Consider the following 19871-nt stretch of genomic DNA (forward strand, 5'->3'; position numbering starts at 1 on the left):
AACTCGTCATCAAGCTCGAGACCCTGGGTCTCGACCCCGCCCTGTGCAACTGGGTCCTGGACTTCCTGACGGGCCGCCTCCAGGTGGTGAGGGTAGGTAACAACATCTCCACCCCGCTGATCCTCAACACTGGGGCCCCACAAGGGTGCGTTCTGAGCCCTCTCCTGTACTCCCTGTTCACCCACGACTGCGTGGCCACGTACGCCTCCAACTCAATCATCAAGTTTGCGGACGACACAACAGTGGTAGGCTTGATTACCAACAATGACGAGACGGCCTACAGGGAGGAGGTGAGGGCCCTCGGAGTGTGGTGTCAGGAAAATAACCTCACACTCAACGTCAACAAAACTAAGGAGATGATTGTGGACTTCAGGAAACAGCAGAGGGAACACCCCCCTATCCACATTGATGGAACAGTAGTGGAGAGGGTAGCAAGTTTTAAGTTCCTCGGCGTACACATCACAGACAAACTGAATTGGTCCACCCACACAGACAGCATCGTGAAGAAGGCGCAGCAGCGCCTCTTCAACCTCAGGAGGGCTGAAGAAATTCGGCTTGTCACCAAAAGCACTCACAAACTTCTACAGATGCACAATCGAGAGCATCCTGTCGGGCTGTATCACCGCCTGGTACGACAACTGCTCCGCCCACAACCGTAAGGCTCTCCAGAGGGCAGTGAGGTCTGCACAACGCATCACCGGGGGCAAACTACCTGCCCTCCAGGACACCTACACCACCCGATGTCACAGGAAGGCCATAAAGATCATCAAGGACAACAACCACCCGAGCCACTGCCTGTTCACCCCGCTATCATCCAGAAGGCGAGGTCAGTACAGGTGCATCAAAGCTGGGACCGAGAGACTGAAAAACAGCTTCTATCTCAAGGTCATCAGACTGTTAAACAGCCACCACTAACATTGAGTGGCTGCTGCCAACACACTGACTCAACTCCAGCCACTTTAATAATGGGAATTGATGGAAATTGATGTAAAATATATCACTAGCCACTTTAAACAATGACACTTTGTATACATACTCATCTCATATGTTTATACTGTACTCAATACCATCTACTGCATCTTGCCAATGCCGCTCTGTACCATCACTCATTCATGTATCTTTATGTACATATTCTTTATCCCTTTACACTTGTGTGTATAAGGTAGTAGTTTTGGAATTGTTAGCTAGATTACTCGTTGGTTATTACTGCGTTGTCGGAACTAGAAGCACAAGCATTTCGCTACACTCGCATTAACATCTGCTAACCATGTGTATGTGACAAATAAAATTTGATTTGATTTGAGGAGTGGCTTCGGGACAAGTCTCTGAATGCCCTGAAGTGGCCCAGCCAGAGCCCGGACTTGAACCCAATCAAACATCTCTGGAGAGACCTGAAAATAGCTGTGAAGCGACACTCCCCATCCAACCTAACAGAGCTTGAGAGGATCTGCAGAGAAGAATGGGAGAAACTGACCAAATACAGGTGTGCCAAGCTTGTAGCGTCATACCCAAGAAGACTCAAGGCTGTAATCGCTGCCAAAGGTCCTTCAACAAAGTATTGAGTAAAGGGTCTGAATACTTATGTAAATGTGATATTTCAGGTTATTTATACATTTGCAAAAAAATCGAACACCTGTTTTTCCTTTGTCATTATGGGGTATTGTGTGTAGGTTGAGGGGGAAAACGATTGAATCCATTTTAGAACAAGGCTGTAAAGTGACAAAATGAGGAACACTTTCCGAATTGTCTGTATACTTCAAACTAAATACTTTTAGGCTTCTTTAGGTATCTTTACTTTTACTCAAGTATGACAATTAGGTACTTTTTCTACCACTGTTGAAATCACTTGGGAAGCCAAGTGCAAGTAGAAAAACATGTTGACTCACTCTACTTGTAGAGAAACGTCAATACCATCCTCCTCTCTTTAATGCTGACGAAACGGTCTATCACTCTGTCATACAGTACATGCTTTAATTGTTTTGTTGTCCTAGGCTACCTGGTTAAAATGCTTGCTCGCTAGCCTAACTTCCATTCATGGGCAACGTTAGCTAGTTAACATTAGCCTTCTACATCTAGCTACATATTGAACTTCCGTCCTCTCCGGCCAGGGGCACAACAATGTATAAATGAATGGTTAGATCAGAATCGCCATTATAATCATTGCCCAGAACAGAGAATAAGTCCAAATCCCTAGTTCCATCCATGGCTAATTTAGAAAAAGGGACCATTTTAGCTAGCTAGCTAGCCAGTGAAGGACAACAACACAGCGAGATGCAACAATTCGAATTCAAAGGATGTATGGTCTCAATGGGATTTGATAGGAGTGATGCCAAATCCAAATCCATTTTTGGTGCGCCAGGACCATTCCCAGTTGAGCTGTGAATGGCAAATGTTTTATACTTTATTTTGTCGTCAAGGAAGCCCAGATGCTCGCTGGCTTCCCTTGCCTTCAACGCAAAGGGCAGCAGAAATTCCATCCTCGTTTGGACCAGACAGCGCCAGATAGACGCTCTACACGTTCAGAGACAGAAGGGCGTTGTTCTGCACACTCAGATGTTAACTCCTGTGAGACACATTCAGCCTCTTGCGAATTGACGGAAAATGATGACACACAGAGAGATGAACGATCAATTATTTGTTGTTTAAAACCCAAAAATACTGGTCAAATTGTTTGGCATCTATGGATCCACACCACTGACCCTACCATGGAATCATGTATTTTACACTGCATCTGTTTTAAATATTATGGTGAACATTATGTTCTGTCTGGGTGGTATATATATATATATATATTATTAATTTTTTTCTTTGTTGTAGTTCACTGTGGTTGACAGGCTTTGAATTTTGTTTGTTTAATCCAATACAGCGTTATTTACAATTCTTTGCCTCAGACAAACCGCCGTAGCTTTAAAATGGCTTGCGGTGTCAAAGCGTTTAGCGATGACCATATTGTTGAGAAAACACATGTAAATCATTTGCTGTGTTTGTCTAGGTCTGTCTGACATAGCTACAGTAACTCTTTACCCTAGCTTGAAGGGATGCTCTGAGCAAGGTCAGCTTTTGGAAGACGGCAGGTTGCCTAGTGGTTAGAGCATTGAGCCAGTAACTGAAAAGTTGCTAGATCGAATCCCCGAGCTAACAAGGTAAAAATCTGTCATTCTGCCCCTGAGCAAGACAGTTAACCCACTGTTCCTCGGCCGTCATTGTGAATAAGAATGCCCTTAACTGACTTGCCTAGTTAAATAAAGGTGAAAAAAAAAAAAACTTGTGGTAATCCGCAGTGGAGACCACTGTGCATGGATGTGTAAGAGGTGTGGGTGTCAAAAGAGACAGTGTGTCCACACACATTCTTGCTATGCTGGTGTGTATTGGGAGCAGAGTCGTGCTCAGCTCAGCAGCTTTCGGACGGCGATAAAGGCACTCCCTCCACAAACCTCTATTTCTCCACATTCCCTCTGTCACAGGTCAATAAACCAGTTAATTACCGCCATGCATCTTCTTCCATCAGATTCATGTGGGCTGCACTTCCCGGTTTATTTACAAAGAGATGATCTGTGTTTTAGTCCCCGACGGGGCCCGCGGGCACGCCGGGCGCCAGTATCAGACATCATCAGACATCAGCAGTGAAAACAGCTATTACACGGCCACGGGCAGAGATGACAGGCACAGAGTCTCAGAGCAGACCTGGGTTCAAATACTCAAACACTACTTGAAATCGTTCAAGTACTTTTAGCATTTTCGTTTGGAGTGTCGAGATGGGCAGGGTTTGCACTCCTTGCGAGTATTCTATTGGTTCAATTGTGTCAGACTAGCTCAATCAAGCCCAGGTAATCAAGCCCAAATAGTGTTTGAACCCAGATCTGTCTCGGAGGTAGCCCAGGTGTCAGAGACAGAGATGGGATAGGATTAGAGGAGAGATGAACATGCCCCGTGAATAGATGTTGCTCCTTTTTGGGGATAGACATCTGGCTGTCGGGAAGACCATGGTGCACAACCATGGTGATGTTCCCATCTGGTTCAACTCAATGAGTTTCCTTATTAGAAAAATAGTCAATAGTAGATCATCTATATCAATTAATCATCTGAACTTTAATCAACCAAAATCTGCCTAAAACTACAGAGTCAAGTTCCTAACGATGTATTGTGTATCTCTGTGTAAGCGTGTGTGTTCTCTCTGTGTGCGTAGTTTAACCAGACTGGGCATGGCAGTGTGTGTAGCCAGGCTATCATGCTGGTGACTGACGGGGCAACGCAGATGTACGACGATGTCTTCGCCAAGTTCAATTGGCCAGACAGAAAGGTGAGATACTGGTCATGGCTGGGAAGGCGCTACAATAGGTAGTCTCTGTCTCTCTCTCTCTCTCTCTCATACAAACAACCATTCACTAACTCACTCACACACACACACACACACACACACACACACACACACACACACACACACACAACACACACACACACACACACACACACACACACACACACACACACACACACACACACACCTGCAATGTTTTATTTTTTATTTGTATTGCTATAAAATGGACAATAACTTGCATTTATCAAACTTACTATACCTACCAATCCTATCTTATATTTCTCATTTCTTCTGCAAAATAACTCAGAGATTCACAGCCATCTCCAACACCCCTGAAATGGACTCAATCTCTTCATCAGAAAAGTCTCATAAAACTCCATCTTCGTAAAACTCCATCCTCATAAAACTCCATCCTCATAAAACTCCATCCTCGTAAAACTCCATCCTCATAAAACTCCATCCTCGTAAAACTCCATCCTCATAAAACTCCATCCTCGTAAAACTCCATCCTCGTAAAACTCCATCCTCATAAAACTCCATCCTCGTAAAACTCCATCCTCGTAAAACTCCATCCTCGTAAAACTCCATCCTCGTAAAACTCCATCCTCTTAAAACTCCATCCTCTTAAAACTCCATCCTCGTAAAACTCCATCCTCGTAAAACTCCATCCTCGTAAAACTTCCTTTCATCACCCTTTTGTTGCAGAAAGTTTTCCTCCACAGGAAAATGCAAATGAGTGCAAATGGACTTCGTGATTTACATAAATGCAACAGAAACCCACAGAAATGCTTTTTCTTCATGTGGGGGGCAGTCGAGTCATTCATTCAGATTCAAGTGATAGAATTTGAATTCAAATGGAGTCCATTGGTTTCCTGCAGGAACTTGATGATCTGATATGTACCTAAATGCATTCGAAACATGTAAAACACAAAAATAAGCAATGAACCAAATCCTGGTAAAATCAACATTTGTGCCTATCAACCAAACATTTCAACATTCCATTTTCAATTGCTATATCATCATTTTCAAATGTAATTGTATTCTAATCAATATAATCACCATGGCAACACTGTTGCTCTTATCAACCAAACATTTGCAATTCAAACATTCTGGCAACTTTGCTTTGGTTGATTTAATTAAGAACAAGTTGTTATTTACAATGACGGCCTGGCAAGAGGCAAAAAGGCCTCCTGTGGGGACGGGGCTTGGATAAAATAAAATAAATAATTGAGGACAAAACGGACAACACATTACGTAGCATTCATAAAGCCTTTATAAGCGTGACATAAAGAGTCACAATGGAGGGGCTGCGGAGATGGCTCAGAGAGCTTGTCCCTGGCGTCCAGTGGCATCTCTGTTTGACCTCCCATCCACCTCAACGACCGATTGGCCTGACACAATCAGCCACTCACGCAGACAGCGAACTCTGCTCTTGCGTGTGCTTGGCTGGAGGAAGAGGACTGAATGTACTCCAGTGTCTGGCCTCTCTCCTCCTGTCTTCTCTCTGCCTCTACTACCCCGGGCTGGCTCTCAGTGCTCTAGAGCCCTTCTTCTTCTTCTGTACGTATCCACATAGAGTAGCCTTCTCCCTGCCTCTACCGCTATACTGCCCCAGACTGTAGCTCTGTGCTGTGGAGCCCCTCTCCTCCTGCATCTACTCTCAGTCATTCCCCTGCCTCTACCCCTGCCTCCGCCTCTGGCTCCCCAGGCTGGCAATAGAATCTCTGAATCTCCTCCACCAGTACCACAGGCTTCGCCCTGCTTCTGCCTCTCAGCCTCTGTCATTGTCGCCCCAGGCTGGCTCTATATTGGAGGGTCTTTCTGGGGGGGTGTTTTCTGGGCCACTCTGTGACAAACGGCTGGGCGAAAGCATTAGGCAAATGCAATTGAAATTAAATGGGCTGCTGTGCTATTCACAGTGCAATAAAAACAGCAGCTTACGGCCCTTTTGTCCAGTACTATCAAGCAAATGCGTGTCGCACAAAGGGGCAGTATTTGGCAGTGTAACTCCCCCCCCTTCCCCAAACATACCCAGAGGGGCAGTATTTGGCAGCCGTTCACTCCGGTTCTCCTATATGCTTAGCATAGCATCTGGAGCCAATGAGCCGTGCCGTATTGGCAGAGTCACAGAAAGTGCACACATGGACCCGTTCCCATGTCCAGCTTGAAGCCCTCTGATTGGCTTACGCCACAGAGAGAACGTAACCTGCCTCTTGTCTCTCCGTGCTGTCAACTTAGGTTTATACATACACAGAGATCTAATGAAGCACATGCGTGCAGATATATGGATGGATGGATGAGCAAGAAAGGGAGCAAGAGGAAGGGAAAAACAATGAAAAAGAGAAAGGGATGAGGAGAGGAAGGGAGAAATAAAGATAAATAGCTACGGAGCACTGGTCTTTCCTCGTGAGGCACATCTAGCACTGTAGTAGTGCATACAGCCACCCCTCATCTCCTCTCTCCAGACAGATAAAATGAGAGCAGGAAGATGGAGCCCCATGTCGTTCCGTCACGGTGAATGTTTATGCACTCTCTATTTAAATCTGAGCTGGCAACCACCCTGTAAACGTCTCCTCTCCGTATAGGTGCGCATATTCCCTTACCTGATTGGCCGAGAGTCTGCCTTTGCTGATAACATGAAATGGATGGCCTGTGCTAATAAAGGTGTGTATCCTCTTCGTACTATACCATAAGAAACACATACACTTGGCTGTGTGTAAATGTGTGGGTGGGTGTGAGTGTGTGTCGGGTAGATAGGAATTGTGGTTATTGGTGTGTGTTTGTCAAAGAGGTGTGTGTGTGTGTGAGTTTTGGGGAGGGAAGAGAAGAGACGCAGGTGTTAGATTGTGAGTGTGTTTTGGGGAGGGGGGAATTGGTGGGTGTTAGTGTGTGAGGTGTGGGGAGCGAAGATATGCAGGTTTTAGTGTGTGTTTGGAGGTGTTGGGGGTGGCTGTGCTGCTGATGTGAGCAGTGCAGAGCGGAGCAGCATTGGAGTGACACAGAGGGGTCAGGGGGCATCCCTGCCTCATCCCTCTTCCTGTCAGAGCCTTTCCCCCTGACCGCCTGCCGCTGATGGCTCCCGTGTGCCCACGCTCCGGATGAGAGGAGAACGCTCTGGACTGGGAAAGTCACAGTCAGGAAAACTGATGACTTGCGGGATTACACAGCCCAGCTAGTCTAACCTTATTCTGATACTCACAGTAACACACACTTACTGGGAAATGCCTGTGAAATACAGTGATACAGTGTTTGTGTGTGTGTGTGTGTGTGTGTGTGTGTGTGTGTGTGTGTGTGTGTGTGTGTGTGTGTGTGTGTGTGTGTGTGTGTGTGTGTGTGTGTGTGTGTGTGTGTGTGTGTGTGCGTGTGTGTGTGCTTGTTGCCTCAGGGTATTTCAGTCAGATCTCCACACTGGCTGACGTACAGGAAAATGTGATGAGGTATCTTCATGTTATGAGTCGTCCTAAAGTCATCGACCATGAGCATGACACGGTCTGGACGGAGGCCTACGTGGACAGCACTGTAAGTTTCATAGTGAGTGGAAAAAGTTAGTGACTGTGTGTAAGGTACATAATGTACTGTATTATGTACAGTGTACGTAATCAGATGACTTTTTATAAGTAACGAAGTCAAGTGACTGCGGTACTTTTTCAAATTGGGTGTTATTATTACAGTTACTTTGTCAAACAGCTTTCAGAATCATATCTCTGCAGGGCTTATATTTCCATGATCCAATCTCGACCGCGAGCGGAGAAAGGATGTTTGGAGAAATGTCATGACAGCTGCTGTCCAGAGAAATGTATAGAGGGCGCACCCCTCATCTTTGCCATTGATCGCTTCTGTGATAGCAAAGCCCATAGAGGGCATTTCCGTCCAGTGGAAAGTGTGCCCTCTATACACCTCTATGAGTCCATCGTGTATGTGCAGTCTATAACCAGAACTGGCAGCTCGAGAGAAAGATTTTGAACGGAAAGATAGGGAATCGGTACAGATGTTTGGCTAACAATATATACGGCTAATTAAGCAGCCCCTATATAGCGCAGCACTTGTAGACGAGCACAGGAAAGCAGCGCCACAGATGAAAGGAGAAACAAGCGATCAAAGCTGGGTTAGTAAGTAGCACATCCTTGGTAGAGCACGCGGCTCGCCTTGCTCCCTCCGACAGTCAAACAAACTGAACGATTTTGAGTCGTAATGCAATGTAACGCGGAATTAAAAAAAATAAAATTAAATGTAACAAGTAATATGTAATATATTGCTGTTTCAAGTAAGTAATCCCAACACTGGTTTCCACCCTCTATATGAGTTCATACTGTATGTATGCATGCCCGAACATGCTTGCGTATCGGTGAGTGTGTGCGAGGGTGCGTGCGTGCGCGTGTGTATGTGCATGTGCGCGTGTGTTCCTGCATCTGTGTGTGTGTGTGTGTGTGCGTCCGTGTCCTCTCTGATCAGTCCCCTTCATGCTACAGGATTGATTCCTCATTATGAGCTTCATTAATTCTGACTGGAATGTTCTGCACTTCTATGTCTAGAATGTTAAAATGCAGGAGGAGCAGTCTGTCTGTCTGTTGTACAGGAGGAGAGCTCAATTCTCATTTGTCATTTTTTGCTGTCTCCTTCTGCAGCTCTCCCAGGCACACAAGGTAAAGCCTCTCTCTCTATTGCTCTCTCTCTCTCTCTATCACTCTCTCTCTCTCTCTCTCTCTCTCTCTATCACTCTCTCTCTCTCTCTCTCTCTCTCTCTCTCTCTCTCTCTCTCTCTCTCTATCACTCTCTCTTCCTCACTCTCTCATTTCCTTGTCATTTAGAGAGTATTTACTGTGCACATTTGGACTATTTTCCATTATGGTGTATACCATGGATACCTTATTTGAGGTGTTATATGGTTGCCATGGATCTTTGTCTGTAATCTGGTTGCTGAGGGTCCTTGAGTAGTGAGTTTCTCCCCTGCTGTGTAGTTAAGGCATTGCAGCCGCAGTTGAAACTGCTGTAATGTGTAAAGCTCTGCTTCTACTCAGTATGTGGATTGTCCAGAACTTTATGTGTATTGTGCACAGTACACACACACACACACACACACACACACACACACACACACACACACACACACACACACACACACACACACACACACACACACACACACACACACACACACACACACACACACACACACAGAGGTAAGGGCTGGGGGGGGATTGTCCTCTGGCGTGTGTGCTCTTGTATCTCAGCCACAGAGAATCGCCATTCATCATTCTGTGGATCATTGCCTTTTATCTCCTCAAGCTTGTAATAAAACTGACATTGGAGCGGAGAGAGGGAGAGAGAGAAGGAGAGGGGACGGGGAGACGGGGGGGGCGGCGGGGCTAGCACAAGGTCGTTTCCCGGAAAGTTCTCGTATCTACTGCTGCGTATACCCAGTGTGTCTTTACTAAGCTCCTCTGATGGACTGGGGGATTCTACCAGGGTCTACCTGTACAGGTGAGACTAGGCTTTGGAGGCTGTCACTCTGGGGGAAGCGGGTTGGTCGATGGTGAGACTCTCCATCAGTCATTTTGTCGAGCAGCCAAGACGATCCCACCCTAGTAACCGTTCATTGCCTCTCTCGTACGCACGTACATGAACACGCACAATAGCCAAACACATAAGCACACACACACACAAGCACACACACACATACACAAATAGCCACACACTCACCATGTCTGCGGGAAGATGTTTAAGGGTGGGAGTGCACTAATTTGGTAGATGACATTTTTAAAACTATTTATTTATAATTGTTATATTCATTATTGTTTAATTGTGATTTATAAGGGTGTGCTGGAGCACCATTAGAACCTCTACTTCCAGCGGCTATGACCCTCACACACAGTGCACTCACAGCTGTGGCCATGAGCCTCTGAGGTGAGGGAATAGCAGACCTAGTTTCAGTGAGCTCATGTGTTTAATCATGTCAGTTCTCATCCTGCTGAACACAGCCCCGCTCTCAAAATGAAGACACACACACACACACACACACACACACACACACACACACACACACACACACACACACACACACACACACACACACACACACACACACACACACACACACACACTCACACAGGGGATCGCTCTAAACTGGAGCTTCACTGTGCATTTACTGTAAAACCGCAAGCAACATTTACCATATATTTACACTGCAGACTCACTTCTATTTTGTATAAAAAGCATTTGGTGACACAGTTTTCCGTGAAGTTTATTTTGATGAAATTACTGGACTGTAGATGTGTTGTGATGAAGCCTACTTGGTAGGGATGGACACTGGTGCATATATTCCTCTATTGACAACGAATAAGATAGCATTTAGTATCAGTCAGACATGGAATACTGTAGAATACTGTAGCAACAGCCTCTGATGGTTAACATAATTGGAAAATCTCGATTGCAACCTCCTCGTGTCCTCTCTCCTCGTCTCCCTCTCAAAACCCATTGGAGGAGAAGGTCAGAGGGGAGGGACCTCTGGCTTTCTTATCCAATGGGTTTTGAGAAGGAGACAAGGAAAGAGGGCGCGAGGAGTAATGCAATCGAGATCGGTCTTTGCCACTTTCTGTCACTGTCACTGTGTTCCATCTCAGTCCAGAAACAAGAAGGGCCCAAGCCTGATGACCACTGTGGCCATGCCTGTGTTCAGCACCAAGAACGAGACCGTAAGTGTCTGTCTGTCTGTCTGTCTGTCTGTCTGTCTGTCTGTCTGTCTGTCTGTCTGTCTGTCTGTCTGTCTGTCTGTTTTATACTCACTCTTTCTCTCCTCTCTCCTCTACAGAAGAACCAGGGTATTCTCCTAGGGGTAGTGGGCACAGACATTCCTCTTCAGGAACTCATGAAGATCATCCCTAAACACCTGGTACTGGGTTTACTAACCCATGTTTATGACCCATTAGATGCCTTGTCATTTACTGTTGTACTGTACTCTACTTTATGTAATCAAGTATCTCTATATCAGAGGTCGACCGATTATGATTTTTCAACGCCGATAACGATAATTGGAGGACCACAAAAAGCCAATACTGATTAGTCAGCCGATTATATACATAAAAATATTTGTAATAATGACAATTACAACAATACTGAATGAACACTTTTATTTTAACTTAATATAATACATAAATAAAAATCAATTTAGTCTCAAAAGAATAATGAAACATGTTCAATTCGGTTTAAATAATGCAAAAACAGTGTTGGAGAAGAAAGTGAAAGTGCTATATGTGCCATGTAAAAAAGATAACGTTTAAGTTCCTTGCTCAGAACATGTGAAAGCTGGTGGTTCCTTTTAACATGAGTCTTCAATATTCCCAGTTAAGATGTTTTAGGTTGTAGTTATTATACAGTAGGAATTATAGGACAATTTCGCTCAATAGCATTTGTATTTCATATACCTTTGACTATTGGATGTTCTTATAGGCACCATAGTATTGCCTGCTGTACAGCGCTGTGCTTCAAGCATTGTGAAGAGCTGCTGGCAAACGCAGGAAAGTGCTGTTTGAATGAATGCTTACGAGCTTGCTGCTGCCTCCCACCGCTCAATCAGACTGCTCTATCAAATATCAAATCATAGACTTAATTATAATATAATAAACTCACAGAAATATGAGCCTTAGGTCATTAATATGGTCAAATCCAGAAACTATAATTTTCGAAAACAAAACGTTTATTCTTTCAGTGAAATACGGAACCGTTCCGTATTTTATCGAACGGGTGGCATTCATAAGTTTACATATTGCTGTTACATTGCACAACCTCCAATGTTATGTCATAATTATGTACAATTCTGGCAACTTAATTACGGTCTTTGTTAGGAAGAAATGGTCTTCACACAGTTCGCAACGAGCCAGGCGGCCCAAACTGCTGCATATACCCGGACACTGCTTGCACAGAACGCAAGAGAAGTGACACAATTTCCCTAGTTAATATTTTCTGCTAACATGATTTCTTTTAACTAAATATGCAGGTTCAAAAATATATACTTGTGTATTGATTTTAAGAAAGGCATTGATGTTTATGGTTAGGTACATTGGTGCAACGACAGCGCTTTTTCGCAAATACACTTGCTAAATCATCACCCGTTTGGCGAAGTAGGCTGTGATTCGATGATAAGTGAACAGGCACCACATTGATTATTTGCCAAACTGGACAAGCTAGTTAAACTAGTAATATCATCAACCATATGTAGTTAACCCGGGATTATGTTAAGATTGATTGTTTTTTATAAAAATGCCAAAAATGCCAATTGCCGATTATTATGAAAACTTGAAATCGGCCCTAATTAATCGGCCATGCCGATTAATTGGTCGACTTCTACTCTATATATTGTTTTTGTGCCTTCAGCTGGGTATCCACGGTTACGCCTTTGCCATCACAAACAACGGCTACATCCTGACCCATCCGGACCTGAGGCCACTGGTAACACACTGTCTTTTAAACACACTCATACACTATGTCCCCTGCCTAAGGTTGTAAAATCAAAGGTTTCCTCAGAAATAATGGGTAGAGGATTCAGGATTTCCTGCTTATGCCCTCCTTATACCGGGCATCGTCGAAGCAGGATTTCTGGAAAACCTGGGAATTCTGGGAAAGTAGCCTGAATTTTGCGAGCCTACCCCTACCCCTGTCCCTAACCCCTGTCCCTAACCCAAGCCTTGCCACAATGCACTAACCCTAACCCAAAAAGCCTTTACACATACTAATCTTTGGAGTGGTTAAACAGCTACAGTACATTACAGTTTTCCCCTCCCCACTCAAACTCCTCCCAGAGAGTCCTAACAAAATTCTTTTTTAAACATTTTTTAAAACATTTTAATTGAAAACGATCACAATAAGGTACTTTATTGTTACCCAGACATTTGATATTGAGATACAAATGGCTGCATTGGACCTTTAAAGACATTCTCCGGAACTTTGGCGACTACTGGACGACTATTTCCTGCTTTGGGTCGGATGTGTCAGTGTGTAATTCATACATGCATAATCTATGAGCACAATTACTGGCTTACCTCAATTAACCACGAAATCCCGAGTTTGTTTTTCTGGAAGCTGTGCTGCACTATTTTCCCTACATTTTCCCCCAAGTGGGTCAGCCTCCTAGCAATTCGAGTTCTTGCCAATGAGCTTCAGCCCCTCACCATTTGAGGGAACACAAGCAAGATGCACACACAGCAGAGCAAGAGAGAGAGAGAGAGAGAGAGAGAGAGCACAGTGACATATTTCATGTACAGTATGTGTACACATGGTGCATTATGAAAGTATTCAGACCCCTTGACTTTTTCCACATTTTGTTACGTTACAGACGTATTCTAAAATGGATTTAAAAAAAGTTCTCAATCTATCCACAATAGCCCATAACGACAAAGCAAAAAACACATTTGTAGAAATCTTTGCACATCTCTAAAAAAACTAAACAGAAATATCACATTTACATAGGTATTCAGACCCTTTACTCAATACTTTGTTGAAGCACCTTTAGTCTTCTTGGGTATGACGCTACAAGCTTGCCACACCTGTACTTGTGGAGTTTCTCCCATTCTTCTCTGCAGATCCTCCAAAGCTCTGTCAGCTTGGATGGGGAGTGTCACTGCACAGCTATTTTCAGGTCTCTCCAGAGATGAGGTTCAAGTCCAGGATCTGGCTAGGCCACTCAAGGACATTCAGAGACTTGTCCCGAATCCACTCCTGCGTTGTCTTGGCTGTGTTCTTAGGGTCGTTGTCCTGTTGGAAGGTAGACCTTCGCCCCAGTCTGAGGTCCTGAGCGCTCCGGAGCAGGTTTTCATCAAGGATCTCTCTGTACTTTGCTCCATTCATCTTTCCCTCGATCCTGGCGAGTCTCCAAGGCCCTGCTGCTGAAAGACATCCCCACTGCATGATGCTGCCACCACCATGCTTCACCATAAGGATGGTGCCAGGATTCCTCCAGACGTAACGCTTTGCATTCAGGCCAAAGAGTTCAATCTTGTTTTCATCCAACCAGAGAATGTTGTTTCTCATGGTCTGAGAGTCCTTTAGGGGCCTTTTTGGCAAATTCCAAGCAGACTGTCGTGCCTTTTACTGAGGTGTGGCTTCCGTCTGGCCACTCTACCATAAAAGCTTGATTGGTGGAGTGCTGCAGAGATGGTTGTTCTTCTGGAAGTTTCTCCCATCTTCACAGAGGAACTCTTGAGCTCTCTGACCATCGGGTTCTTGGTCAGCTCCCTGACTAAGGCCCTTCTCCCCTGATTGCTCAGTTTGTCCGGCGGCCAGCTATAGGAAGAGTATTGGTGTTTCCAAACTTCTTCCAATTAAAAACGATGGAGGCCGCTGTGTTCTTGGGGACCTTCAATGCTGCAGAAATGTTTTGGTACCCTTCCCCAGATCTGTGCCTCGACACAATCCTGTCTCGGGGGCTCTACAGACAATTCTTTCGACCTCATGGCTTGGTTTTTGCTCTGACATGCACTGTCAACCGTGGGACCTTATATAGACAGGTGTGTGCCTTTCTAAATCATGTCCAATTAATCTAATTTACCTCAGGTGGACTCCTATCAAGTTGTAGAAACATCTCAAGGATGATCTGTAACGCTTGTCTGAAGAAGAGGGAATGGACCAAAGCGCAGCTTGGTACGTGTTCATGATGTTTATTAAAATCTGAACACTAGAACAAAATAACAAAGAGCAAAAATGACCATGAACAGTTCTGTCAGGTGCAGAAAAACAAAACAACTACCCACAAAACACAGGTGGGAAAAAGCTGCCTAAGTATGATTCTCAATCAGAGACAACGATAGACAGCTGCCTCTGATTGAGAACCAAACACAACAAAATAGAAAACATAGAACTAAAGAAACTAGAATGCCCACCCTAGTCACACCCTAGCCTAACCAAAATAGAGAATAAAACCCTCTATGGCCAGGGCTCTGGACTGGAGGCTGTCGCTGGTGGCACTGGACTGGAGGCTGTCGCTGGTGGCTCTGGACTGGAGGGCGGCGCTGGAGGCTCCGGACTGGATGGCGGCGCTGGAGGCTCCGGACTGGAGGGCGGCGCTGGAGGCTCCGGTCTGGAGGCCCTCGTTGGAGGCTTTGTGCCATGTCTCACCACTGGAGGCTTCTTGCCATGGATCATCACTGGAGGCTTCTTGCCATGGATATTCACTGGAGGCTTCGTGCCATGGATCATCACTGGAGGCTTCTTGCCATGGACCATCACTGGATGGAGGAGACGTATGGGCAGTCTGGTATGTGGAGCTGCCACAGGGCTCACCTGGCTGAGGAGACATGCAAGAGGATTAGTTCTGGGCACAGGCACAGGACTCACCAGGCTGGAGAGACATACAGGAGGCCCTGTCCTAGGCAGAGCCACTGGATACACTGGGCCGTGGAGGCGCACTGGAGATCTTGAGCTAAGACCCTGCACAACCCGTCCTGGCTGGATGGTGACTTTGGCCCGGCACGTGCGGGGCGCAGGCACAGGACCCTCTGGGCTGTGCAGATGCACTGGAGACACAGTGTGCAGAGCCGACGCAGGATGTCCTGGGCCGTAGAGACGTACTGGAGGTCTGGAGAGCAGGGCTGGCACAATCCTTCCTTGCTGAATGCTAACCCTATCCCGGCAGATGCGGGGAGCTGGGATGTAGCGCACCGGGCTAAGAACGCGTACTGGAGACACCGTGCGCTCCACCACATAACACGGTGCCTGACCAAAACATTTTTGGGGGGGCTGCCTCTCAGGCTTCCTTGCCAGCCATGTTCCCTCATAACGCTGCCTCTCAGCTTTAGCTGCTCCCAGTTCGGCGATACTCCCCAGCCTGCCTCCAGGGTCCTTTCCCGTCCAGGATTTCCTCCCATGTCCAGGAGTCCATTACACGCTGCTCCTCCTTACCACGCTGCTTGGTCTGTTGGTGGTGGGTAGTTCTGTAACGCTCGTCTGAAGAAGAGGGAGTGGACCAAAGCGCAGCGTGGTACGTGTTCATGATGTTTATTAAAATCTAAACACTAGAACAAAATAATAAAGAGAAAAAACGAACAGTTTTGTCAGGTGCAGAAACAGAAAACAACTACCCACAAAACACAGATGGGAAAAAGCTGCCTATGTATGATTCCCAATCAGAGACAATGATAGACAGCTGCCTCTAATTGAGAACCACAACCGGCCAAACACAAAGAAATAGAAAACATAGAACTAAAGAAACTAGAATTCCCACCCTAGTCAAACCCTGGCCAAACCAAAATAGAGAATAAAACCCTCTCCATGGCCAGGGCGTGACATGATCAATGGAAACGGGATGCACCTGAGCTCAATTTCAAGTCTCATAGCAAAGGGACTAAATACTTATGTAAATAAGATATTTCTGTTTATTACATTTTTATAAATTAGAAAAGAATTCCCCCAAAACTGTTTTCACTTTGTCATTATGGGGTATTGAGTGTAAATTGATGAGGATTTTTTAAACTTATTTCAGAATTAGGCTGTAACCTAACAAAATTTGGAAAAGTCAAAGAGTCTGAATACTTTCCGAATGCACTGTATGTGAGTACACCATTTTCTCAGACAACTTTTTGCTCGTGAGCATTTACTTTCAGAACTACTGGCTAAAAAGTAAAGTATAGAAAAAGTACCGGAGAATCTCTTTAGATAAATAGTTTAAATACAGACACTGAATGCCTGTGTTTTGAAAAACAAAAAGTGTCCTTTTCTGTTACATGACAGACTATGTTGACCTCATACACGTAAACAGTGTGAGTGTGTATTACCGAGGAAGTTTGGGAGACTCAATCTGTAATGCCCACCTTTTCCTTTGATGTATGCATGCAGGGAGGGATACAGGCCATTGCTACTACTGTAGGGCTGGCTGGCCCTGGCTAACTGAGCTAACACTAACCCAGAGGTAACCCTCCTGTCCTGTAACTGTACCATACAGAGACTAGACCACAGACACTCACTCTCTCTCTGGGACCCTGCATGGGTTCCACTGGAAACTGGTGCTAGTGGATCTGTGTGTAACAGTGTCTATGTGATGTTAGTACCTCTCTGTGACACTGTGTGTGTTTGTGTGTGTATATGTGTTTTAGAATGTGTTGGTTTTCTATGTACTGTAAGTGTGTGTTTCTCTGTGCCTGTGACTGTGGTTGTCTCTTTTGAGGCTGTACTAGACCCTACTGGACTTTGTGTGTGGGACTGGACATGTTTATGTTATTGGTTGTTGATTGAACTGATCAATTTGGGATTGAATTTTGGGGAGTTCTAGCCTGGTGGAACCAGCCTGATCTCACGATAGCTCACATTTGGTTTGAGCACAGCGGTCAGACTGCTTAACCTGGCTAGGATTGTTCTGGTTTAGAGCAAGACTATGTGAACGAAGCCTTGTATAGGTTCACTCTTAACTTAGCTGTGCACCCAAACCATCCACAACGAAATCTAGACTTCCTCAACTGTTCCCATCAAATGTGTGTTCCTCTGTGCCTCAGTACCAGGAGGGCCAGAAGAGGAGGAAACCCAACTACAGCAGTGTGGACCTGTCAGAAGTGGAGTGGGAGGACAAGGATGACTTTGTACGTGTAAATCATGACGTAACAAAACAATTGACACACACTCCTGTTAAACTACTACTGCCTTTATTATACTTAAAGGGATACTTCGGGATAACGTCCCCAGAGTCAGATGAGCTCATGGATACCATTTTTATGTTTCTGCATCCAGTATGAAGGAAGTTAGAGGTAGTTTCGTGAGCCCATGCTAACTACTGTAGCGTTAGTGCAAGGACTGGAGGTCTATGGTATCTACTAGCATGCTATCAGTCACCTTAGACTTCCAGTCATTGTGCTAACGCTGGTTAGCAGTTGCGCAATATTCTTCAATCAGCACGCAGAGACATACAAATGTTATCCACAAGTTCATCTGACTCTTAGGAAAGTAGATAAAGGGCTTCATTGACAAAATCCTGAGGTATCCCTATTTATTTACATAACCTGGAACGTCCACTCAGTAAGAATTGCCAATGTTTTCCAGGGAGTTTTTATTTTTTTTAATCTTTATTTAACTAGGCAAGTCAGTTAAGAACAAAATTCTTATTTTCAATGACGGCCTAGGAACAGTGGGTTAACTGCCTGTTCAGGGGCAGAAAGACAGATTTGTACCTTGTCAGCTCGGGGATTTGAACCTGAAAACTTCCGGATACTAGTCCAATGCTCTAACCACTAGGCTACCCTGCCGCTGTATACTCTTCCAGCATGGACTCTTTGCATCTTGATAAATATCCTGTTCTTATGTTACAGCTGCGTAATGCCATGGTCAACAGGAAAACTGGGACATTCTCCATGGAGGTGAAGAAGACAGTGGACAAAGGGGTGAGACTGAAGATTAAATTCTGACTCTGACAATTAAAGAAAATATTACACTCTCCTTTTTGAACCCCTTAATGTCTATGGGCCCGGGAATGGGTTAACATATGGAATTGTTTTAAGAAAGTCAAACCAAGGATCATTTAGCTATTTGATTTAGAATTTTAGGACCCCTAAAAAAAAGTTGCAATAAAAGTTATTATATCAAATGTGGCCTTAATGCTATTAGCCCATAGGAACACATTGAACACATTGCAAACAGATATCCCCCAAAATAATTAAAAAGGAACTATGTTTTGCAGTGTAAGTCCTATATCTGAGAGATCTACGTAAGATCAGGATATCTTTAAAAAAAAGAAGGTTTTAACCAAATTGAACCACTTTTTTATGTTCTAAACTACTTCCATATATGCTTCCATTTCTTTTTAAAACTGGTACCGGGCTACCTTCAGATGAGGCTTTTGGGGTGGGCTTCCTAGAGCAAAACAACCAGCATGTACGTGTTCGTGACAGTCTCACCTGTTGATGGTGGGGTCATATTAGTGCAAAGTTTCCCAAACTCTGTTCTCTTTTCCCTCCCCCCCTAACACTACACAGCTGATTCAAATGATGATGATTAGATCATTATTTGAATCAGCTGTGTAGTTCTATTGCGAAAAAAAAGAAGTGCACCCCTTTGGGTCCCAAGGACCGAGTTTGGCAAGCCCTGTATTAGTGTGTAGGCTAAGCGTTTCACAAGCTACCGACAAGAAGTTGGCAGATCGGTGGTGCCGACTGACGCTTGTGGGGGTCGTAGAGCAAAACGGAGAACTTCATCGTGTTTGTGAGAATCTCATCTTTGGACGCTACAGACGTTTTCATAAGAAGACCGATTTGCGGGATATTTCCTGGTCCACCACTGTAGCTCTGCCACCTTCCACCGCAGATTCGGAAACGCCGACACCGGCGTAGCCCATTCAAAACAGAAGTCTCTAGCGTAAACAGACATCTTTTTTTATGGGGATTCTTTGATTATGCTAATTTGATTTCCGCAGGGGCACGGACTTCATCTTTTAATGAGAGCCACTGGGTGACTCCTCATTCTCCATGCTTTTCTATGTGCTTTCAGAAAAGACTCCTGAAGATGCACAATGACTATTTCTACACTGAAGTCAAGGGAACTCCCTTCAGGTAAGGGGAGATGCTTTGAGAGTAGGGTACAAACG

At 44.9% G+C, this 19871-nt stretch overlaps 1 protein-coding gene across 1 annotated transcript in view; it reads left to right on the plus strand.

Annotated features, from left to right (window-relative positions):
* Positions 1-19871, plus strand: part of LOC135526985 (voltage-dependent calcium channel subunit alpha-2/delta-3-like) — a 55124-nt gene that overhangs the window by 26434 nt on the left and 8819 nt on the right. The window contains exons 11-20 of the mRNA XM_064955659.1: positions 4187-4300; positions 6904-6982; positions 7704-7837; positions 8944-8961; positions 10939-11010; positions 11127-11207; positions 12689-12763; positions 17794-17877; positions 18601-18672; positions 19775-19836. Of these exons, the coding sequence (XP_064811731.1) occupies positions 4187-4300; positions 6904-6982; positions 7704-7837; positions 8944-8961; positions 10939-11010; positions 11127-11207; positions 12689-12763; positions 17794-17877; positions 18601-18672; positions 19775-19836 (791 nt within the window). The remainder of the gene's footprint in view (positions 1-4186; positions 4301-6903; positions 6983-7703; positions 7838-8943; positions 8962-10938; positions 11011-11126; positions 11208-12688; positions 12764-17793; positions 17878-18600; positions 18673-19774; positions 19837-19871) is intronic.

This window comes from Oncorhynchus masou, chromosome 5 (assembly GCF_036934945.1).
Source record: "Oncorhynchus masou masou isolate Uvic2021 chromosome 5, UVic_Omas_1.1, whole genome shotgun sequence".
Taxonomy (NCBI): Eukaryota; Metazoa; Chordata; class Actinopteri; order Salmoniformes; family Salmonidae; genus Oncorhynchus; species Oncorhynchus masou.